This window comes from Chaetodon trifascialis, chromosome 1 (assembly GCF_039877785.1).
Source record: "Chaetodon trifascialis isolate fChaTrf1 chromosome 1, fChaTrf1.hap1, whole genome shotgun sequence".
Taxonomy (NCBI): Eukaryota; Metazoa; Chordata; class Actinopteri; order Chaetodontiformes; family Chaetodontidae; genus Chaetodon; species Chaetodon trifascialis.
Window position 1 is genome coordinate 19,637,167 of NC_092056.1, and position 25,782 is coordinate 19,662,948.

The following is a 25,782-nucleotide window of genomic DNA, read 5'->3' on the forward strand; positions in this document are numbered from 1 at the left end:
CGTGAGTGAGACACTTGGGGAGCTGTTCGGTGCTGAATGTCTGTGATCGGCCATCAAAGAGCAAAACAAGAGATGCTGGGAAAAGTTGGAATAGAAAACATCTGGACTGAGGCAGTAAATAGACATGTTGCTAAATGTTAAGTAATATGAATGTTAAGTAATATGAAGAGTCATTGTGCTGGTGACATTAGACATTAATGTTCCACAGAGAGCACACAAAATCCAAGCTTTAACAGGAAATGTTTTCAGACAAACCATAATGGTGAATTGCAGGAACATCTCTTGCTATGCAAATCATCTATATATCAAGCTTCAAATGAGCAGTTTAAATCTCTGTAAATTTCTATCATTATGCATACAATATCATTTATTTTTGATTCATATCAATCATACTGTATACGTCTGTAAAATGTTTTTGTTCTCATCATTAGTGATTTACACAGACGAACATGGGAAACAATGCACTAAAACTAGAACTAAAAACTAGAATTCAAGAGATTTCTTAATTCTCTCACACCATGCAACAGATTCAAGCCACTGGCCACAGCCACACCACTCTTAAGGGTCATCTCCTCAAGTCTTTCTGTAGCCTCCCTGCACCAGCAGCAGAAGAGGTGCTGCTGTTCCTCATCAAATGTTAGCTAAGGGCACTTTTTCCATGCTTCCACTAGGCATTATATCAAATGTTTCATTCATTTTTTTTATCTCAAGTTATCCTTATTTTAAGCAAACATAAAGTTAACACTGGAAATATACTTCTGGTGCATAATTAAAATTGGAAATTAGCAAAATGTGCATATCTCACGATAAATGTTATTTAAAAACACAATTGTGAAGCCTGCAAGAAATGTACTTAATCTTTGAACTGTAGCAAACACACATGCACTGTATGTATGTGTACAGCATAGCACATTTTGACCAGATCCAAATGTGTATCAGTAAATGTTTTCTTGTTTGTGTCCACCACCTCCTAGGCTCATGGAAAACGCAACAGACACCTTTTCCTATCATGCAAAGGGCCTGTCCCCATACACCCAGTACGCGTTTAGAGTGGTGGTGTCACACACGCATGGGCAGACAGTTGGCCCCTGGGCAACCCTGCTCACAGCAGAGGACAGTAAGTACACATACTCATCCACACAAATACGTGTTACTCACAAATGCATGTGTTTACACACAGACAATGCAAAAACAACAAAAGAGAAAGACCACTGATAAATAACCATGAAAAAAGACAAAGGATTCCATTGGTGGTCATAAACAAACTTGTTGGATCAGATAAGCAGTACTGCTGTTCTATAGGCTACCTGTTGGCAGTGGCCGTTGGCATCTTTTTTTCATACTGAATTGTGCTGCCTGGGTGCTTGTGTCAGCAGTCCAACGGAGTTTTGCAAGTGACTGGCTGGCAGGTGGCTGGCAGCAGCTGGCTGATAGTTGGCCTCTGCTGTCAGTTGGCCATCAGTGCTGCTGAGTCAAAGTTAAACTCAAGGAGTCCGACAGATCCCCTGATTTTAGGTGATGATCTAAACAATGGCCTCACGCATTAAACATATGGCCTGTGGTGTGAATAACAGAGCCTCTGCCCAGTTCTCTTTTATTCTCTCAAAGTCTCCAAGGCTTTATCTTATAAAAGTGTATTTCTTGGTGTTGGTCAATATGGTCAAAACAATAAGGACAAGTGACACACAGACAGAATATATTGAAAGACAGTGGTGGAAACACGGGCACAAGCAAGACAGAGTGAAACACACTGACAGAGTGAGATTTGCATACTGTAAGGTGTGTGTCTGTGTGTGAGTGACCTAGCCAGTGTCATTGTGGGCTAATTGCTGTAATAGAATCATATTAGCCACTGGAACAGCCTCCTCAGTGCAAAGTTATAAATTAATTAGTACCACGCTATTATCACATACATTATCATTAAGCAGCTGAGATTTGCATACATTGCATACCTGCACATGTACACACACAGAAATGTGTATGTACACATGTATGTGTGGTGTATGTATACAGACACATTCACATGAACGCAAGTTCAGTTACACACACCGATGCACACATTCAGACACACAATTGCAGACATTTTGGATGCATTAAATTATGGCCCTGTGCTTTTCTCACTGCTGTTCAGAATTGAATTCCCTCAAGCAAGCACACACAGACACACACACTCTCTCTCAATGAGAGTGAGTTTTCTGTTACAGGTTTTTACCGGTACTCAACAATTGTAGATAAGGTGGACACTATTCGTGTATTTGTTTGTGTGTTCACTTGTGTTTTGGTGTAATATTGAAAACTTGTCAATCTCTCTTTGTTTTTGTGTGTGTGTCCATTTGGTAACACTGTGCCCCATCATTCAAACCTCCATCCATCGCTTTCCCTCTCTCCACCGCTCTCAGGCCCCCTTAAACACGCGTGTGCGCACACACACACACACACACACACACACACACACACACACACACACACACACACACACACACACACTGAGAACAAGTGTCATACACACATACCTGCTTGTCTTCCTTATCAATCACACACCTCCTTGTGCTCACAAGAAATAACACACAGTCATTAAGTTTCATGCAGATGCTCGCTGACCGACACCGTGACAGTGTGACTGGAGGTGTACAATCTTTCTGTCTTTATATAATATATTTTTATATGTATTAATATATTGTCTGTTTGTCTTTTTGGATGGGAGTGTTTCATTCATTAATTTGTATATTGCATGGATGGGCATACAGTATATACAATACTGAGACAGGTGTGGAAGCTTTTAATAAGAAGGGATTTAAACCCATGAAGGGAGAGAGCCAAGTGTGACCAGACTGGATGTTTCTAACACTGATGTGTAATTTGTCACCATAAACCCATCCTCTCATCATCTTGGCAGTGACAGGGAAGGCTGCGTGCCCCTCCTAATCTCCTCGTCAAAAAATGACAACCATAGCAAGCACTTTTACATGTCAGTCAATATGATTTCATGTATATTGAAGCCAATGGTCATTTTTGTTGTCTTAGTTCAGTGCAGTGCGTACACACTGAACCTGAACATACATGCTCATAACAAAAGCAGCAAGCAGTTCAAGTGACACAAGCATGTGTTTGAGTTAATATACATGCTCATTTTTTACTGGGCAGTCCTTTGGGTTTGACCCCGTTGGGAGGAGATCCCCCTAACCTGATCTCTCACTGTGAGCTGTCACCTTGCAAGGTTTCTACTTTGTTACAAAACTGTATATATGTTGACATGGACCCTCATTAACAGCAAGGATTCGAGTGTGTATTCTCAACGTTACTTTTATACTTTCTCTTTTTATGGCTCTCTTTTTTATCTCTTCCTCTCTTCAACCTTTTTCAGATATTTTCTTTTTTATCTGTCTTTCTGTCTTTTCCTGTTTGAGCACAAAGGTTTCCTCTCATGTATTTGACAGATTAGTCCTCAAGTATTTGCAAGAAAGAGAGAGGGAGAGAGAGAGAGAGAGAATAGAGGAAAAAAGACGGTAAGAAAGGAGAGAAAAGGTGCAGAAAGAAAAAGGTAAAATGAGGAATTGAGGGACTAAAGAAGAAGAGAAAAAAAGAGAGGGCTAATGACAGAACAGAGAAAGAGAGAGACCCACGCGTCCTCCTTTCCTTTTTATCATTCCATTAAAGTTTTATATCCATCTTTTTAATGTAATTTGGTCCCTATGAATTCCTGCCGCTGCAGAACAGACAGACGGCTCCTGTGAACATAAACTCTAGCCGTGTTGGACAGCTCCCTTTCCTCTGTCTACTCCCATGTTCACACTAGCTAAGTGATCTAAGAGAGAATGTGTCTGTATGAGTGTGTGTGTGTGTGTGTGTGTGTGTATGTGTGTGTGTATGTGTGTGTGTGTGTATGTGTGTGTGTATGTGTGTGTGTGTGTGTGTGTGTGTGTGTGTGTGTGTGTGTGTGTGTGTGTGCGCGTGCGTGCGTGCGTGTGTGTTTGTGTGAGGAGATGTGTGTATGTGTGTTATAGAGTGTTATAGGGAGTATGAATAAAGCACCGTTTTGACAAAATGATGTTAGCCAAGCAGTCTTAGAAGGTAAGTGTGTGTGTGTGTGTGTGTGTGTGTGTGTGTGTGTGTGTGTGTGTGTGTGTGTGTGTGTGTGTATTGGACAGAGAGAGAGAGACAGAGGACATTAAAGAAGCACTGTTTTACCAAATTGAACTTAAAGCAGAGCGAGTGAGAGAGAGAAGTGTGAAGGAGAAAAATGCGACAAATGAGGTTAGAAGTAATGACAGAACACAAAGAATTCATGTTATTTAATGAATGAGTGACTGCATTAATAGAATAATACTCTGCCTTATTTCCCACTATTCTGTTCAGTTAGCTGTCCAAAGGAAAGGTTGAAGTAATGTGACCATAATCCCATCATTATTTTGCATATCAAAAGGTAACTAGAATATTTTAGGTACACCGTTATATAGTCATTACCTGTACATGTATTTACATGTTACACACTTTTTAAGAAAATATATACTGTCAGAGACCAATGGGAAAACAGTAAAAGTAAAGCTTTAATTTGTAATATTTTTAGAATTTATTTACTAGTCAGTTCCCACTTAAAATAAAATACTCTGGAAACACATTTTCACTTTATATTTTAAAAGCCATATATTACTTTATAACTTTTTCTTCTCTTTCTGTGGCACATGGATACATGAGAAGGTTACATGGAAGTATGTAAATCACTCCAAATAGTCAGCATCTGTAAGGATAAGGATATTTTGAATTGACATTTCAGCTATCATGATGGTTGTAGTTACTTAAGGCTAATGTACATCTCATATACACATGATGTTATGGATTCAAATCAAGCTCATGACCTTGGTCATGCATCATCCTCTTTGTCGCTACCTCTTGAGTGTCTCTTAAAGCAGCAATGACATTAAATAATCTGTAGAAAAGGTAAAGATATGAAATGCAATGTAAATTCTCACCGTATTGCTTGTCACGTTTTGACACCATGTCGTAAGCATCTTGATTACAGTAAAGCTCAGCGTTTGTCCTCATTATGACTCCTAGGAGCCTCGATTCACCTTCAAAAACCCAGTCACCCACGTACACACAAAGCCACAAACACACATGCACGCACAGGAGCCTGCACAAGGCTAAAAATAATACCCTTCCTCTTCTCTTCACATGGATACACACAGATGTACACACTTAAATCTACACGGGCCCATATCTACACATACACACACACAAATAGGCACAATAAGCTGCATAACATGTATACACCCACTAGTACACATGCATACACACGTGCACAAACACACACACACACACACACACACACACACACACACACTGCTTCCTCCCTCCCCCTCTCCCAGCCCTTGTCAGTTGATTGTGTTATTACTATGCTAACCAAATCCTTATAAATGTGATTTAAGGCTTGGCGGCCCCACACTCCTGTTTTTGCCTTCTGCTACTGTGTTTTACTGGAGAGAGGAGGAGTAGGGGTGGGGGCTGTGGAGGGAAGGATGAAGCGAGAGGGGAAGGAAGGAGGGAAAGGTGTGGGGAATGAAGAGATCTGAGAGGTAAGGGGTGATTGGGAGACAAGGAAAAAGAAGAGCAGTTGGGAAAGTGAGGATGAGGGATGGAGAAAGGGAAGAGTTGAGCAGAAAGCAGAGGAAGAGGGAAAGAGAAAGAGAAAGGAAACCAGAGAGAGAGAGGGGTTGCCACGCATTCCCTCAACACTCGTTCTCGTCTATCCAGAGAGCAGTAAAGCGTCAGTAAAATAAAAAAAAGGGAAAAAGCATCACCTGCATCTTAAATGAAAATTTCAATTGAAAAACTTAACAGCCCTTCAAATTGCAGAATTTTACACGCGCCAGTAAAGCCTAAATAACACTCAACACTTAGAGGGAGAGGGAGGGGTACGGAGGGAGGAGAGGGAACAAGGGAGCAATGGGGGTGACAACGGGGGTTGTTTTGGGGTGGTCGACAGGGGATGGATCAAGGTGACTGGATTGTGTTTTGCGGTAAAAATCATGACAATTGAGGACTTTCTATCTGCAATCTGTCTGTGCATCTCTCACAAGTTTTTTGTTGGAAATAACATTTTGATCAGACAGACAGACAGACAGACAAGAGGAAATATAGACAGACGAATTTCTTCAAATAGACAAACAGATGCTGATTGTCTACTTAGACAAACAGGTAGAAAGACACCCCAACCCTCTGCAAAGAATGAGAGTGCAGACCGGCCAGCAGGTATGCACATAGTCACGCAGGGAGACGGGCTTCTTGGTTATTCGTGGGGTTCAGTGGACCTTTGGTGGTAATTGAATCAGTTTGAGTGCTGAGTAGAGCTAGCATAAAAACCTGTTAACCCAAAAGGTCAACTCTCTGCATTGTTTATTTAGCAGGGAGACCAGCGAGAGAGGGAGGGAAAGAGGGAGAGAGACTACAGCACAAAGCACACGTAATGGAGGGAGAAGAAAATGAGAGAGAGGTGGTGGAGGAGAGTGAAGGAAGGGGTCAGAGAGAGGAAAGAAGGAAGAGACAGATGGATGGACAGACAGAAGGAGACAGATAGATGGAAAAATTGGTTGTTGGTGGGAACATTTTGGATTTGTAAAATCAGCCAAGCTTTACATCACTGTTTTTATGCTGTTGTTTATTGGTGGAGGAGAAAAAGTGTGTGTGTGTGTGTGTGTGTGTGTGTGTGTGTGTGTGTGTGTGTGTGTGTGTGTGTGTGTGTGTGTGTGTGTGTGTGTGTGTGTGTGAGAGAGAGAGAGAGAGAGAGGGAGAGAGAGAGAGAGAGAGAGAGAGAGAGAGAGAGAGAGAGAGAGAGAGAGAGAGAGAGAGAGAGAGAGAGAGAGAGAGAGAGAGAGGCTGGCTAGCTGCCATCTTAATGTATCTGTGTGGCGTTATCTGCGTGGCTTTATCTGTGATGTGCCTCCTACATTATATTATGTGTTTGTGCACACATGATCAAACTTCATGCCAGTTTGTTTTGTTTTTTTTGGGGGGGGGGGGGGGGCTAATTGAGTAGCACAGAGAAAAATCGTAGTTGCTTTGATAACTCACTGAGGTCGACACCGAGACTTTCTGGAAAATGAAAAGTTTTTAAAAGAGTTTTCTCGCTTCCCTTTCTTTTCTTGTGTCAAATCAATCAGTGCAATTTCAGAAGATCTGAATTTATTGATTAAAAATAGTGCTACTCAGACGACTTCATAAGATCATAATAATATCCAAGTATGAGACAAAACATTTGAGAACTGGAGCATCCTGAGCCAAAAACTGAATGTTAGTTGGCATCTCAGTCTGTGTTAAGTAAAGCTGATCGTTTAGTAGATTGTCTGCAAAATACACACATCCTTCCACAACCGCTGTCTTATGTGCACGTGTGCTGACATACACATGCTTACACACTTTATCTCTCATGTGGTCCTGCATGCATACTCTCATCTCCTCATCTTCTCTCACTCTCTCTCTGTCTCTGTGTGTCTCTCTCTGTGTCTCTGTCTTACACACACACACACACACACACACACACACACACACACACACACACACACACACACACACACCGCCATCTGGGAAAGCCGTTAGCGGTTAGCGGTAGCACTTAGCGACGCAGCACGCTCCCTCAGTCCGCTCAGTCACCTTGATCTGCTTGCCCTTCACACAGCACCATTACTGCTATACTGCATCACTGTGGGTGTGGGCTTGTGAGTGTGTGTTTGTGGGTGTTGGTGTGTGTTAGGAAGAGTGTGTGTCTATGTATATGGACATGCGTCTGTGTGTGTCCATTATGGAGCAGTACAGTGGGATGTAAATGCTGGGGGAGGAGGAGGGGGGAGGAGGGTGGAGGGGGCATTACCTTCAAATGAGCTACCGTGGAGTGAAATATCCCTTTGACTAGTTCTGCGGAGGTTCTTATGCGTGCATGGACATGTGCAAATCATGGGACTGTATGTGTGCGCACTTGCGCGCATGTGTGTGTGTGTGTGTGTGTGTGTGTGTGTGTGTGTGTGTGTGTGTGTGTGTGTGTGTGTGTGTGTGTGTGTGTGTGTGTGTGTGTGTGTCTGTGTGTGTGTGTGTGTGTGTGTGTGTGTGTGTGTGTGTCCGTGTGTGTGTGTCCGTGGCCTTCTAATGTGCATCTCTGTCTGCCTGCATACTTCTAATACTTGTTAGGATCATTTTGCCTTCTGGACATAGGAGTTGAAGTCACTCTCAGGCATTGAGAACAGCAGTGAACGTGAATACACAGTACAACCAAATGAGTAATCTGCTGGCTCTCTGTGACCACAGCTGTGGTTTTGCAAAATGATGTGTTGTGATGCATTTGCAATCAATTTGGTCTCCTGACCTGAAGCTTACTAAATACTATGCTACTATACTAAATGTTACTGAAGTTATGTATAAACGCAATACATCTTATCACTTATTTCCCTCATTTGGAAATACTAAAATCATGTATCATATGAGTGTGTTTGCATGTGTGTGTGTTTGTGTATCATGTCATTGTAGATCAAAGAAAGTGTGAAGTTGGGCTACAGTGTTCCCCAGCAGTCCAGCCTGGCCTACACATTTCCTTCACTAGTACTGCAGAAATCCATCAAAACAATCTTGGTTTGCTGTGGGGGACAAATTGAGAGAGAAGAGAGTTTCGATGTTAATCCCTTGGATAGGGATGGCAAAATCACCCTTTGTCCTTCTGATGTCATTTTTGATGTTACCTGTCAAATAATTTTTCAGAACAAATCCCCCTCTCTTTTCTCTAACTCTTTTTAAAGCACACACACAAAGAGTATATTTATTGCTTAACTCTATTTATTTGTCTTTTCTTCAGGTCCAGGACCAGTGGACACTCCAGCTGTATCAACGCTCCATTCTACAAGTGTAACAATTATCTGGGTTCCTCCCTCTCAACCAAACGGCATTATCACCAATTACACCCTCTATCTTTGCCACAGCTCGGTCTCCAGCACTAACACATCCCTCAACTCCAGCTTAGGTCCAAACCCAAGCCTACTGCCCAGCACAGACGGTGTACCTCTTGACTCTGGTCATATCCTCAGACCAACAATCAGTCTTGTCACCCCAGGCTCAAGACACATTTCCATTTCAACTGCTGATACAGGCAGTAATGACAGCTCGAGCAAAATCCAAGGCACGAGACCCACTCTCCTCCCTGACCCTTTGTCTAGCTTGAGGCCTGGTATTGCAGAAGACAACCAGATCGAGTCCACTCGTGGAAGAAACACAAGCCAAGGCTCCAGTTCCATTCCATTCTATCCCACTGAACCCACTGACAGTGTTAATCCAAGCCCCTACAACGCCCCCATCTCGAATACTGAACCTATTCTAAAACAAGACTTCTTCCACAGCCCCATCTCTGCTTCCTTCACTGCATCTTCAAATTCAAGTCCATCTACTCTATCAGTCACCGTTCCGGGGAACACCACGAGCTACACTTTCCTCGACCTGCTGCCATACCAGACCTACAGCCTCCAGGTACAATACATTAGCATGATACTATACAATACAGTACCATATTGATTAAACATTATATTAAGCAATCCATAACATATGCAGAAAACGTAAATAAGTAAGTCATGTTTCCAGTCACTGATGAGACTGAATTTCAAAATGTCTCTTGATTGCAGCAAAGCAATTGATTATGCCAGAGTTAGAGATTATGGGCTGAGACATAACAACAGAAAAAAAAGACTTATTTATTCTTATCATTATTGATTAGTGATTTACTGACTAGAGAAAACTGCTAGAAACACGTATCACATTGTGATGTTATGAAACTGTCTAGGTGAAGGCGTGCACCAGTGTGGGTTGTTCAGTTTCTGGGATGTCTCCAAGCTTTCGTACCCTCGCAGCTCCCCCTGAAGGTGTCCCTGCACCATACCTTTACTCTGACACCCCCACCTCTGTTCTCTTGTCCTGGGGTGCACCAGAAAGGAGCAATGGACCACTGGAGCGGTGAGAGATGATCACACACACATACACTTCAATTCCTCTGCAACGCTCTGATTTGTATATAAATTCCACTGTATCTTGTGCTGAGTGTAGATGGCTGATTGAACGCAGAGTTGCTGGGACCAAACAAGTCTCTACAGTGGGCCATCTCCCACCAGACCCTCCTCCTCTTTCCTTCCTGGACTCTTCGTCAGCTCTCAGTCCCTGGACTAGCTATCAGTATCGACTTGTACTCCATAATCAGGCTGGCAACACCACAGGCAAGGCCATCATAATGGGCTTAATGGAAGTTAAATCCAGTCTGACCGAGATGTGTGAATGTTGCATTTTTACTAGACCGGCATTATGGAAATTCCTGCTTTGTGTTAAAATTGAAGATGAATACATTCTATGTTAGCTGTTTCACAGTCGAAACTTTAACCACACATTGTTACCTACTTGCAGGACCCTGGGTCAGTATCACAACCAGACCTTCTCGGCCAGCTGGGCTCGGTCCACCCAGGGTGAAGATCTTGGGGCCAGAGTCACTTCAGGTACGGGCACTTTTTTCAGCTAAATTCTCACACATTCACTAAAAACCTCTTAAATCTAGGATGGCAGAACACATGCACTGCTATGACTGATAGTGTATCACAATATCTCCCATTATGTTCAGCTGATAGAACGTTGCAGAATCTCAGAATGAGCTTTTAGAATTAAAAAAGATTCTTAAAATGGAAGATACACAAAATATGCAATGCAACTTCAGTGAGAATCTCACTCAGATTAGGAAAGACAAAGCAATGTCACACTGATTCCTCTGTCTCTCCATCTTGGGATTTAATGAGAAAGAAAAACATTCAACTCAAGGTCCCCTTCAGAAAATGGGAGGGGCTGTGACCCTGTCTGAGGCAGCTTCCTTCCTGTCGGCCATTTTGAAGGAGGGGCCAGAGTTAAGTTCCACTAGTGGCTAATCCCACATCAAGGCCTATCAATGAAAGCCAATGAGACAACATTGTATGCATGCACACATACAGAGACGTGCACACACACACACACACACACACATGCACTCACAGCCCTGCACTAATGCTAACTGCAGAAAAATGCTAATGCCTGTCATCATTTCAGAACCGCCCCTGTCATCTCTGCAGCAGCACAGCTTTAGGGGTCACAGGTCCGAGAGGGAAAGTGTTCCTTCCTGGTTGTTGTTAATTGGACAGACAGGCAGGCTGCTTCCTGGTTACCAATTGACCTTGACAACACAGAGGATTTTGAGTATCTCCTTCATTCTCTGAACAGTTCATTTTGCCATATCACTCCTTGCTCATCGGGGTATTCACTCTCTCCCATTATCCTGTTTTCTTTTCAATTTGCTTGTGTGCTCTTTTTATGTACCGATACTCTTGGTCAGGATATCAAAGCACAGCCAAAGTCAACTGAATGTCTGTTTTTCTGATTAGGATAGCATCTCTGTTTTTAACAATGTCCTTTTGGCTTTGTCAGAGTGTGAGTGGAGGAGTTTGTGATGTGAGTGCGATGCAGTGAAGGATGAAGATCAGCACATTGATTGTTGTAATTCAGGTTTTGTATTGACCTATGGTAGAAAGAAATCAAAGCAATAAAGCAAAATGAGATCACAGAGGTTTAGTACAAAAGAATGTAATGCTTGCGACTGTTCTAAATGTATGTATGTGCTTCATTGTAAGTGTGATTCACAGCTAGAAGTCATTAGTTTCTCAGTCTCATTATCTCTGCCAAGATAGTTTGGCATTAGCTGCTAGTTAATTAGTTAATTGTGCTGAAGGCATATTGGTAAACTTTAGTGAATTAAACCACTAATTTGATTTTGGTCATCTTTGGATCTGTAGTCTCGCATAGCCACATCTCCACACTTCATTTTAGCGTTGTGCCAGCACACGAGAAAGGTCTGGCTGAACCGGTATCATTCTGGTATGGGTGAAAATACGCTCTGGCTTCATTCTATTTCTTGAAACCAGTCATAGTCATCTTGAGTGGTGTTAAGGTCAGCATACAGTGACTGTGTCCGTGCAAAAGAGCGTTGGGGGGATCATTTGCACGTGGAGAGGTGAGCCCCGGCGTAAGGCCTGCATAATTGCACAGTGCAAATCTTTGACAAAACTTGCAATTTTCATTATATAGGTTAATAGCTCAGCAGTTGTTGTTGTTTCATGTAGTGACGGGGACACAGATAAAGATAGGGTCAGACTACCAGACCCGTGACCCACCATAAACAACACAATTTTCACTTTATATCCAGAGATCAATCTAAATTTACCTTAATATCTGTTAACACTCAAAGTCGAATAAATTGTAGAATTGTATTGTCAGCTGCAGAGGTTGACACTTTCTCAGTTTTTCTGATCACAATAGCATGGATGCATAGAGACACATACACTAAGTCCTTACACACACACACACACACACACACACACACACACACACACACACACACACACACACACACACACACCTAGTCTCTCTCACTACAAACTTTATCATCCGTCTCTCACTCTCACTCATATACACGTAAACACAGATACAAACACGCACACACACGCGCACATCCTGCACTGGCCTTAGCCCCAGTGCTCTGTGTCAGCCCGGGGTCTCCGCTGTCTTCACCATCTCCAGATTACATCAGGCTATTCAATCTGTAAATGACTTCCACCACAAAGCACACTCAACACGCACTTTGGGAAATGAGCTACCTAACTCAACATGACCCTGCCCATATGTGGCTGTGTGTGTGGCTCAGAGTGTGCATGTGTGTGTGTCCTGTATCACCTCACAGTGTCACTTGTTAAATGAATATCAAGGTTGCATGAGGAATAATTATTCTTGACGTTCATTCATAATGCTCTCATCAACATTGACTACTTAATCACCTGAACTCATAAGTCTCAACAAGCTGTGAACTGATCAGTTATTGTACATGACAGTTTGTGTGCTTAAGTGTTTTAGAGCACACAGCACATGAACGCAGGGGTGTGTGTATGTGTATGTGCGCAGTTGTTGAATTTAGGTGTACCATGTAGAACTGTGGGTGTATTTGTAAGTATGTGTGTGTGTCACCATTTGTGTGTGTGCCAGTTACCTTCATCTTCACTCTGAAATGCTGACAGACTGAACTGTTTCCAAATCAGATGCAGTGCTCAACGACGGCAAGCTTTTGTGTTTGCATGCAGCAATTCCATTACCAGCCGTTTTCATTATTTTAGCATGGTGTTTGTGCATGTGCGCGCGTCTGTGTGTGTTTGTGTATACCCTGTTTCAAATTTGATGAAAGGAATCTTCTGCTCAAGTCAAAGTCAGGTTATCTTTCCAAAAAGAGAGTTGAACACACGTACACACACATATGCACACATACACGCGCACACAGTGACTATTCTAGCACCATACATTGCACATACACAGGTGGCGATGTATGCACACAGGGATACTACCTACATGATTGCATTGGCAGCACTCAGCTGACCACACCTGCATCGACACTCAGATGCTGTTACTGTATGTGTTTGCATGAGCACACTCTGCAAGCTCTGCACGCGCATACACACACACACACACACACACACACACACACACACACACACACACACACACACACACACACACACACACACACACACAACGCCATGATTTCCTGTAGTTCATCCATCTAAAAGCTTTCTGCTGTCCTCAGCATGCCGAGAACATTCAGAATGTCCCGCCAACCGTTGAGATGACTTTTCTGGGATAATGACAGGACAGTTAGAAAGGATCAAGTGAACTACACCTTTAGTTTTCTCTGAATACTCTTTTTTTAGATGAAAAGCCCAGAACCTAAATCTAACACACTTTGTTTCAGATCACGTGGTCTCCTCCTCTTATTCCCAATGGAGAAATCCATGGCTACGAGATCCGCCTCCCAGAGCCCCGCATCTTCCATGACAGTGGAAATGCTTCTGAACTCAACATTACAATAACGGACCTCATCCCATACACAAACTACAGTATCACCCTGTTGGCGTGTTCTGTGGGTGGTGGACATGTTGGAGGATGTACAGAAAGCCTGCCCACTCCAGTTACTACCTTACCCACAAGCCCCGAAGGCCTTGAACCACTGTCCATAGTGGCAGTCAGTGAGTCTTTCCTGGCCATTTCCTGGCAACCACCAAGCAGGCCTAATGGACCTAACATCAGGTAACATGGATATTAAACATAAATCATGGCTTTGTGTGACCATATATGAGTCTTAGACTGCTGGGCTTGCTGACTTTAAGTTGAAGGTATACTGGTAAGACTCCAAAGATAAACCATCACAGACAAATTCTTCTGTTTTTCTTTCTCATCAATATTGCAGTTATCTAGTATTGCAAGTACTTGTCACCAATAGTCACACTAGTGCCACAAGAATCCTCTGAGGAAATTAAATTGACAAGAGATTAGGGACTAAAATGTGGTTTGTAATGAAAATGCATCCAGTGATTGGAGCAACATGCTTTACTGTAATCAGATTACTTTACCCTAATGCAGTCATGGACAAAACTACCAGTGTTCTTCAGCAACTGCATTCCATTGACTGGCTAAGTCAAAATTGTGTTAGTAATGTTGCACATAACATTTAGACAGAATTATGCTGCATCACACAAAATTTAAAATGCACAACAACCAACATCTATTGATAAAATAATTTTACGTTTTGTAAGAAAAAAAATTAAGAAATAGAAAAACCAGCTTCTTGAAAGTTAATGTTTTCTTTACTCATCTATGACAGTAAACTAAATATCTTTAGATTTTGAACAAAATAAGACATTTTAGGATGTCACCTTCTGCTTTGGGAGATACTGATTTTACATTTTTCCCAATTTTCTTACATTTTTGGACCAAAAAAAAGATCGATTAATCAAGAAAATAGAGGACAGCAATCGTTAGTTGCAGCTCTAAAATAATTGCATTGGCCCATCTGCAGTCTGAACTTGTGTGCAAACGAGGAAAGTACAGAAAGTTCAAAGTGGCAGAGGAGGGATGATGAGTCGTGTGTATTGTTTGGTGGGAATATTCTTGGAATTTCCACCACGTCAAAATATGATTCAGTTAACATTCCCATTATGGAGCGGTCATACGTAACTGCTGTCAAAATACATACAACCAAAAAATAGCCTCTGTGGCTCTCTGGTTGTGGTAGGAATTGAAGAAGAAAGTTTTTAATAGTTCTATACAAGAAAATGCGCATATAAAATCCAACACTAATCATGAAGACAATCTGTGTAACCATCATAACTTTACAGTATCTGATCTGACCCTGCGTTTATAGTCATTAGCTGCAGCTCAGCTTTAGAAACCAGCAGCCAAGACTCCAAATCTCCAGCAGGTTGTTATTGAGAGACACATTCTGCAGATGTTCAGTTGTTACTGGAAAATGTAAGCAAACAAGGAAGCAGATAGGAACACGTTAACAAGCCGCTAACATGAGTGCCCTGGTAATGAGCTAAGTGTTGTGCATTTTTTAATCAGTGTTTTCTCAGTCCTAATGCACATTCTGGTCCGTTTTGTTCCGTCCTGTTCTACTCTGCCGGAGATTAGGCCTAAAATAAAGGTCCATTTTCCTGGCAGGCGATTAAAATGCATGAGCCCGTCTCTCTGTTCTGCTCTGCTCAGCTCTGTGTGTTTGTCTAAGTGGGTTGGTTAAAAGGCGGCATTAAGCCCTTCTCTTCTGATTACAGCAGAAATTAGCATCACTGTGGGGAGAGGAAAACACAAACCCTGCAGAAAAAAACAACTGAGGGAGGGACGTCGGGAGGGAGGGGTGAGATACAGTGAACGCAAAAGAATAGAGATGATGAAAAACAGCAGAAGAGGAGGAAATGAGCGATAAGGAGAAGAGTCAGTTGAAAATTGTGTGTGTGGTTGTGTGTCTTTATGCATGCGTGTGTATGCAGGCATTTCCATGTGGGTGCGTGCTCATATTGGTGCATTTGTGGACACGTGTTGTGTGTTAATGCATTCCTAAACATCCAACCATGTGTGTGTTTTCTTTTATTCAAATTTCCCCTTCAGATACAAGTTGCTCAGACGTAAAACCCACCAGCCCCTGGCCATCACCGCGGTCCCCACGGTAACAGCCATGTTCCCTCCCCCCTCTGAAGATCTCCATCGCTGGCTCCATGTTTACTCCGGCACCAAATTGTTCTACCAAGATAAAGGCCTAAGCAGGTGAGATTACTGAAATGAGCTCTAGAGCAAACGCTGGCGCCGCAGCAAACCGTGTGTGCAGAGCCGATCGGCGAGCTGCCGCTGATGCCGATCTTTTAATACCGCTCAAAGATACATTAAGCAAATATCCCAAAGAATTAAATTGTTTTTCACACAGCGTCCCCTAATCTCAGTTTGGCACTTGGTGGAAGCAATTTTTTTTTTCCCTCTTTGCTTGCTAAACGGCTCTGGGTGTACTCTTTTCGGGAATTGTGTCTCTACTGTGCTTTATTCAAGTAGTAAACTGACAAACTTTTGAACGTGTCAGCACTTTTCACTTTGCAGGAAGCCACCATATTAGCAAATTTAGTGTGAATAAATTTATTGAGCATCAATGTTGTATCTGTTATTTCTCTTAATTCCATCAAAACAGGTTTGATTTACAGTTTAAGTCGGTATAGTTTAAGTAGGAGTATGTCTGTGTTATACATGTGTTATTTCACAAGGTAAGTGAAACATAGTGTCGCCCTCTTGTCAAAAATCTTTGTTGTCTCTTAACAGGTTCACCCGTTACCAGTACCAGTTAGTGGTACATAATGACATGGGCTATTCCTCTGGAGAGATTGTTACTGCGGTGACCATGGCGGGGGTTCCCCACCACCCTCCGTCTCTGTCTGCCCATGCCATCAATCACACTGCTGCACAGGTCAACTGGACACAACCCTGTAAGATTACTGTCCCTCTTAAACACACACACACACTCCAAACACACACCGTCTGCCCAGCGAAGGTCTTTCATGGCTATATATTCTATCATGATTGCTCTGTGACATTACAATTCACCGAAAGTTAAAATAGAGACTCAAAATTCAGTTTTTTTTTCAGCTGCTCTCTCACTGTCATCCCTCTCTCTTTGTTTCTTTCTCAGCTTTGCAGGACCTGCAGGGGGAGGTGGAAGCTTACTTTCTGACAGTAGAGTCTGCCCAGTCAAGTCAAATCTTGGCTTTGCCCCCTGAGATCATCTCCACAGTGATAAGTGACCTTTGGCCCAGTACCACATATCTGGTGTCATTACAGGTGTCCAACGGAGCACATAATACAACTAAGGCAGTAGTTAACGTCACCACAGACGATGGAGGTATGTGTATATTTGTGTGATTTTTGGCCAACAACTGATCTTAGAAATTGTTTACAATGTGTGTCATGTACTGTACGTAAATTCAGTACATCCAACAAAGGTGTGTCTGTGTTAATGCGCGATTCTTTGCAACTCTGCTGCTTCACAGGAGATGTTAAACACATCATGTAGTGAGGCATGAAATCAATACGAAGTGTGTGTGTATGGCAGATTTAAGGTGTTGTAAAATGCTTATTGGCTCCACACACAGCCATACGCTCTAACAAGGCAGCAGACATGGCCATTCCAATGTCTTATGCAGGCTATGATTACTGTACTTTATAATACAGTTACAATACATCACTTAATCTTTTGTAAAAAGTTAAATTAGATATTGGAAAAAAAATCTATCTGGAAATGAATGAAATTGTATCTGTCCTTTATGTTGAAAATACCACCAAAATATGCAATGACATCATTACAGTGCACCGTTTTAATGAAGCCTCATCTGTTCTCGCAGCTTTAGCTGTCTCTGCATAATCTGTTCATATTTGTAAAATGAACAGCTGAAGCTCTTTTATCAGGATGTAAAATCTGGAGCTTTGAGAGAGTGTATTAAGTAGAATATGAACAAAGTACATCAGTTCTCTGATCTACTGGTATTTCCCTTTTCAGGCAGGGTCAGCTTTTACTATCTTTAGCTATGAATTGCACAGGTTATCCAACTGTCATCACGACTTTTCTCTCCATTTCCCTTTCCAGCTCTCAGCACAGTCTCCCAGCATTTGAGGGTTATCTTTCAAATCACTCTATGTCATCATGTGTCAGAGGCCACTCACTCTGTCTGTTGTTTTCTATCCGTCTCCATATCCCTCTCTGTCCCTCTTTCTGCCCATTGCTCTGTCTCTTTTCCTCCTCGTGGTTCTCTTTCTTTTTCAGTATAATCATATGTCAGAGGCCTCTCTTTCTCTCTAATCTGAGCAGTATAATAAAAAGTGCATTAAAAACATTAGAAAATCATTAGGTGCTAAAGGCAAAGCACGGCTCGTTTAACTGAGAGGGCTCTGGAGGTAATTTCATTATTTTACAGCTATAAGAGTGCGCACACACACACACACACACACACACACACACACACACACACACACACACACACACACACACACACACACACACACACACACACAAGGCCAAATGTATTTTAACTAATGCAGCTCAACCCTACCAACCATCCAACATGGCCTGCAATCTATAGGGCAATGCCAACATCAGGACTAATTGGCAAGAAAAATCTGCGTGTCTGTGTGTGTGTGTGTGTGTGTGTGCATGTGTGTGCATGTGTGTGCGTGAGTGAGTGAGTGAAAGAGGCTCAGTGTGCAGTATTGCGTTGATAATGCCATCCTGCAGTAAATGAAATGTAGAGCAGTAGGTTGGGTTTAGGTAAGTGCATTGGCAGCAAATGAATTGGGTTAACTTCTCTAAGCTGAGTGCATTTTCACTTACAATAATAGATGGAGTCTGTATGATTACCTGTCTCACACACCATCTCTCATATTCTCCTCCTCTGTGTTTGGTTCTTTTTCTCACTTACAACTTGATCTCCATTGTCATTCAAAGAAAATGTACAGTTATATTAGCATTATTCTAAGTTCTTACTCCCGCTCTTTGCTCACTGCCTGTATAACTTCTTTCACAGATTAACTCTCACTTGTCCTCTATTTGTCAGATTTCCCTGCGTCCTTCACTGCCTCTGTCATTCACTCCCTCCTTTTGCCTCTGCATTTGTAAATCATTTCCTATAGGCTAGCATGATATATTAATGACCATAGCTGTATCTCAGAAAGAGATTCGCCATCACCTACAAGACAGAGAAAAAGTCAAGAAAGTGAGCTGATCATACAGAATCAATTTATTATTCCTAGTGAAAATGCACTCAGCTAAGAGAAGTTAACCCAGTTCATTTGCTGCCAATGCACTTATCTAAACCCAACCCAGTGCTCTACATTTCATTAGCTGCTATATAAGCATTATCAACCCAATACTGCACACACAAGTGGTCTCCTTCCCTCCCCAACACACAAGCTCACACCTTTATATGCACACCAACACATGGCCTCTGTTTCTGTGTCTCTCACACACAAATATACAGGTTCTTTCTGTCGTGCTGTATACACAGCCACGTGTCTATGAGCTCTATGTGTCTATGTGTGTATTTCTATCTCTCTCCCTCTCTCTCTCTCTCTCACACACACACACACACACACACACACACACATGCTGTACACCTGTCAAGTGTGGGACGATGTGCTGATGTTTGATCTATGAAAAGTTTGCGTGTCTCTTGCAGCTCTGTTCTTACATTAGCTTACATGTTGAGAACACTGGTTCTGTACCACAACTCAGACATGTAAGTTTGTAGATGAACATGTCTAAGCTGAAGCTGTAAAAGATTTTGTTGTTCTGTAAGAATGAAACAAGTCACTGTTCTCACATGTGCCTCAGAGCCAGAAGGGATGTCCGCCCCAGAGGTGGTTCCAGTTAACAGCAGCACAGTGCGTGTGCTCTGGCTCCCTCCTCTACGGCCCAATGGAGCAGTTACTGGCTACTACATCTATGTTAATGGCCGTCTTCATGGCAGTGTAGACAACAGCTCAGGGTCTTACCTGCTGGGGGGCTTGCTGCCTTTTACTGTCTACAACTTACAGGTACACACACAAACAGAAGCAGACATGCACAGCAGACACACAAACATGTGCATCATGCTGTGTGTGTTTGTGTATTTCAGGTGGAGGTGTGTACTGTGTACGCATGTGTGCGCAGTAATGTGACTCAGACAACTACTGTAGAGGACCTGCCTGCTGACCTGGGCACGCCACATGCGCAAGTCATCACTCCCAGGTAATACAGAGTTGTATTGCAAATACTTTTTCAGTTATTCTTCAGCTTTCACCCAGAGAATATGCATTATGTATTCACCATGAAATGTAGTAGGCTTACATGGAGGTTGCTTTCTCCTCTTCCCACATTTGACCTAAATAACAACGTTGCAAATCTTACAGTTGCAGAGAAAGTGGTGATTTGTGGCTTCTTTTCCGTCTGGGAGGCTGTGGAAGTTGTAACTCTGCGTGTTACTACACAGGTCTTCCCCCTGCCAAAGATGTCAGAGATAGAAAAAAAAGAGGAAAATCAATAGTGAGAAGTGTATAAAGACACACACACCCTGACACTGTAACTCAACTTTGTCAGCAATTAACCATGCACGAATGCATCTGTGTGTGCTTGGGCTTGACAAAGTTTACGTGTGTTTCACGGTAGTGTGAAAGGACTGTGAAGGAGAATATACACCCATCTCTCTCTCTCTCTCTCTCTCTCTCTCTCTCTCTCTCTCTCTCTCTCTCTCTCTCAGGGTGGTGAGGTTGGACTGGTCCCGCCCAGGCAGACCCAGTGGTATCATGCTGGGTTATGAGGTATTAAGACGGACCCTGAGGTCGTGTGCCGTTGGGTCGACAGGGGTCACATCATCTTTGGGGGAAGAGTCAGCAGCTGCAGGTCCTGTAAAGTTCAGATGTTCCTACCTGCAGTGTCCTGCCAGTCATGCTGTGTGTGGGACGTCATGCTTCCATCCTGACATTCAGGTGATTATGTTGTGGTTATTTGGTATTTAATTTATTTGTTCTGTTTGAAGAAGCTGTGGGATAAACTTCATAACACACATGATGATCCAGATGTATTGAGAATGATGCTTTTAAAAAAAAAATAAATAAAATTAATATGCTTTCATCTTTCTTCTGCTACAATCCTTTCTCTCTCCCCTGCCCTTTTCACCAAAATGTGAGAGCTTCTTTTCACTAGAACTGAATGAGTAATCGTTGAAACCTTCACTATACAACAACAGCAATGTGTAAGCCAAGATAGAAGTCCAGGGTCTTGGCTTTGGCTGCTCATCTGAAGTGCAGAATACGTAGTTGCTGTGTACTCCCTCAGGATATTAGTCACCAGCCCTCCGACACACACGCACACACTCAGTAACAGAAACATAGAGACCAGCAGACAAACACACACTCTCACATTTCCTCTTCTGAACACACGCAATGGATGTGGGATGCATGCTCCTCCTCTCAGTGATTAATTTCTCTAAACAGATTACTTGTCATCTGCATTCATTTCCATCCTTGTGTCATGGAAAGCCAGCCAAGTTGGCACAGTGAATCTGCCATACATTTATTCCCACCGCACCAATGGCTCAAACAGTAACAACATTTAAAGCTCACACATACAAATACACACACACCTTGACATGCTTAGATGGAGCACACTCATGTACATACATACACAAGTTGTATGTACAAGTTTACAACACAAATGGTTCACAAATGTTCCGAAAAAAAGAGTTAATGCTCTTAATGGGAGATGTTCACACAGTTCAGATGTGGCGAACATTTAACTCAATATGACTTATCAGCTGCTTTTGATCCAAGACAAGACAAATAAGCTGCAGATTAAAATGTCTCCTCATGGTTCCACGCAGATCTGAAGTAACGTTCCTCACTTTAATATGTGAAACAAACAGAAATGTCACAATTCCAGCGTGTTTTCTACATTTTTTTTCAACCTAAGGGTTTTCTGACTGGAGAATTGGCACCACCTACTGCTAATAATTGCATAATGGTAAGAGATGGAAACAAGCTAGTAGAACCCCTAAAACAATCACTTTAGGGAGTGCAGCCTAACATAGTAACAATCGTCTGAATGGTCAAATTCTCATATGTGTGTGCAATTGTATGTCAACCAGGTTTGCTGCAGTGGACTGTTGTACACAAAGAAACCTCATCATCATTGCTGTGAGGGCAGTTATCTGAGTGTGAGAAATTCCTCCAATCCAGTGTGCTGCAATGGCAAACTGCTCCCAGCTCTCCCTGACCACCAGTGCTGTGGAGGGTACTACGTTCATGTAAAAACCAGTGAGTTTCTAATCACTTCATATGTTTACACTCAAATGGAATTTGCTCTTTTCTACTTGGCTGGAGTCGACCCCATTACCATGTTGTCCAAGCGTTTCCTTCATCTGTCCTTGTCTTTGTAGATGAAAACTGCTGTCCTGACCACTCGCTGGGCCGAGTCTCAGTGGGGCTGGGTGACAGCTGCTGTGGGGGGGTTCCTTACTCCATGAAAGGCGGCCAGCTCTGCTGTAGTGGGAGCCTCCATGATGGCTATGGGGTCCAGTGCTGTGGAGGCCGCATTGTGGATGATGGTGTGGTGTGCTGCGGTGATGCTGAGAAGGGGGAAGTGCATGCATACATCCCAGGCGAGTGAAGGAAACACACTGATACAAACATAAACTAGCATTCACTGTTGCTATGATATTGTCATATTTTGATAGCAGAGAGAAAACAAAGAGATTCTGCACTGAATTTAGTCTTTTGCCCAACAATGAGAGCACACTGGGTGAAGTTTGATGATTATTGTACAATCTAATCAGTAAGAAAGCAACAAAAAAGTAGTTTGTCAGTTACCTGGTGACTTCTTCATGTTTATGGAGGGAAAATATCAGGAGAAGAGAGTAAAGCAAAGAGGGTTGAGGTAGACACATGGTGCAGGAACGTGGGGTCGTTTCCCTTTCTTCCTCTCCCGCAGTGTCCCAAAGCACCCGGATACCATGGCACAGATGGGACCGTGCGCTCGTGTGTATGTGCGAGTGTGGTTGTATGTGTGTGTCATTAGACATCTTTGTCATGGCAGATGATGATGAAACACACTCGGGATGGCACCATTGAGGGCACTGCCAAGCACACAGCAGGATAAATACACACTCATTCTCCCTCCTTCACACAAACACACTCACACACACACACACACTTTCACACATATAGACATATTACACGCACCCACACATACACACAAACACACACACAGAGTCAACAGGGTGCCCTCGGCAGGGTTCGCTTAGTGTTGAGTGCCAGAGACAGACACGTGGACTCTATTCATCACACATAAACAATGGCCCCATATGGACAGACCTATAGTACTCCATTAGCCTCTCCGCAAACACACAGACACACACTAACACACTCGTATACAAGATCCTTTTCCACACAAAAATACATGCATGCTGACAAAAAAGTTTCATAAAAACAATACTTTGAATTCAAACATTTTTGACTTCATGGCTGTTATTTGTTACTCTTTCTTATTACAAAAATATTGTCCTGCTTTTGTCTTTCCAACATGTCTTTTTATGTAATTTCCGTCTTTAAGAGAGTCACAAATCAGTCAAACTCTGATCTCAAGTACAGATTAATGTTTGTCAATTTGCTTTGACATATAATTTGAGAGTTTTTTACTTGTTTTGTCTCATCTGTTTCCTTTTCTTCTCCGCTAGTAGATCCTCCTTTCTGTTCCAGCTGAGCAGGCTATATGGCCATCCTTCATTTGAGGTGGCCTCCCAAGGAGTGCATATGCTCCCCACCTCCTCATCCTCTCCATCTTCCGTTATGTATTACACATTTCCTGTTCTCCTTTGTCATGTTCTTTGTTACTTTTCCTCAACTTGTTTCACACCCTCCTCTGCTTCTTCCTCTAGCCTCTTGCTCCTCCTCTCTCCTCCCACCACCTTTTCTTCCTCCTTTCCTCCTCACCCTACTCTTCCCCCCTCCCTTTCTTTATGCACCCCCTTCCCATCCACTCATCAGTCATTAGCGTTAGCTTCCCCATTGAGAACATATGGTATGATGGATCGTAGGGCTAGCGGCGCTAGCAAGGCTAAGGGCCATTTGCCGGGTGCACTGCACTGTCGGGGAGCCCTGGGGCCGGCTATGCAACCTCGACCCCACACGTCTGTTTCAAGACACTCACACTCACACACACAACATGCACACAGCAACACCTATTATAGGATAGGCTACTTAACCTTGGCACCACTCACTCTCATTGCTGCCTCTCACCATGACCAAGGTTTTGTATTTTTTATGATAGTGAGAGACAGATATGTGAAAGAAAGAAAAATAGAAAGAAAGGAAGAACGAGTGAGATGATTACAGATTGCTTATGTGCACATTCCATTGAAAATCAATAATAACGTTCCATCAAATTATGTTACATCGTAGAAATGAATACAAACTATAACAAAAATGGGAAAAGTGAGAGAAAGAAATGTAGAGAAGACTACAAATAAAATGCAATCAGCAGTAATAAACAGTACGATACATTTGAATAAAAATTTAAATTGCAAGAAAAAATGGCAAATTAAAATAATGAGAACAGAAAGAAACAGAATGAGACAGACAGAATGAAACAAAGACAGACGGAAAGAAAAAAGAAAGAAAGATGGAACAAATAGAAGAAAAGAAGGAGAAGAAAAGAAAATTTAAAGATTGTAAAATATGCATCAAAGAACAGAATCAGAGAGAAGGAAAGTAAGTGAGAGAAAAAAACGGGGAGAACAGAAGAGTGGTGAAGAGCTAGATGGAGCAGATTAAAGGAGGAGTGAAGGGTATCCCATTGTGCCCAGCTGATAGACTAGGTTAGGCTGATGTGATTATGGGGTCCCTGAAGTGCGATCTATCACACATTACCGTCCACACTGTCAACAACCATACACACACACTGCAGGGGAACAGCAATGCCAGGAGACAGCCGTCTGGCAACAGATACACAGACTGGTGTGCATGCACATGTGCATGTAAACACACACAAACACAACAACAAGCACACACACTCACAAGAAAACATGCATGTGTATACACACAGAATTTCATGCACATGTACACGCGTCAAAAACATGCAGCACACCTTTGTGTATTCAGAGCTGGACTGTTTCAAACAAACAAAAAAAAAAACAGGGTCAGAAACATTAACTCACCCAGCCTGTCCCACAGAAACACACGAGACAAACACAAAGCTGAGCCCGTGGAAAGTGCTCTTGTAAATTTTTATTTGAGTATAACATCATTGAAAAACTTGAGCAAATGAGTTGTCATTGTTCTCACTCAATATAATGTAAGTTGGCATCAGTCCTACCCACCCAACCCTCAACACCTACTCACCCTGCTCTCTGGCTAATTTTAAGTTTTGAAGTGAGTTTGTGATTACTTGATGGAAAATTTCTTTTATTTTTACCTCTTATTATTTTCTTCGGTTGTTAGCATACGGCAACCTCCGTGGCTGAAAAATAAACATGGAAGTGCCAAAAACTGCAATTCCTCAAATGGCCATTGGAGGCTGGCTCTAAAAGCAGGCCAATTCCCATAGATTACCATATTAAAAATCCCAGTTTTATATCAGCAATAGCCATGTTTACAGCCTGGTACAAACAAATGGCTGTTTTCCCTATTCATGACAACTGTTCAGGTGATGAATTTTCATGTAACTCTCTCATATAAATTATATTAATGCTTAAAGTTATGCACAATTATGGGCATGGTCACTTTGAGTGATAGCTAGCCACTAGGTTTCAGCAACGAGGCTTCATTCAGCCAACCTCAGCTCCACCCAGCTCCACCATTTTTGCATCA

General features: G+C 42.4%; 1 protein-coding gene across 1 annotated transcript in view; it reads left to right on the plus strand.

Annotated features, from left to right (window-relative positions):
• The window catches only part of ush2a (Usher syndrome 2A (autosomal recessive, mild)), a 192,936-nt gene that overhangs the window by 104,142 nt on the left and 63,012 nt on the right, over positions 1-25,782 (plus strand). Inside the window, exons 48-61 of the mRNA XM_070986267.1 lie at positions 975-1,117; positions 8,837-9,501; positions 9,812-9,981; positions 10,072-10,238; positions 10,423-10,511; positions 13,829-14,163; positions 16,021-16,176; positions 16,717-16,880; positions 17,084-17,293; positions 19,775-19,977; positions 20,058-20,170; positions 20,679-20,907; positions 22,065-22,233; positions 22,356-22,577. Of these exons, the coding sequence (XP_070842368.1) occupies positions 975-1,117; positions 8,837-9,501; positions 9,812-9,981; positions 10,072-10,238; positions 10,423-10,511; positions 13,829-14,163; positions 16,021-16,176; positions 16,717-16,880; positions 17,084-17,293; positions 19,775-19,977; positions 20,058-20,170; positions 20,679-20,907; positions 22,065-22,233; positions 22,356-22,577 (3,035 nt within the window). The remainder of the gene's footprint in view (positions 1-974; positions 1,118-8,836; positions 9,502-9,811; positions 9,982-10,071; positions 10,239-10,422; positions 10,512-13,828; positions 14,164-16,020; positions 16,177-16,716; positions 16,881-17,083; positions 17,294-19,774; positions 19,978-20,057; positions 20,171-20,678; positions 20,908-22,064; positions 22,234-22,355; positions 22,578-25,782) is intronic.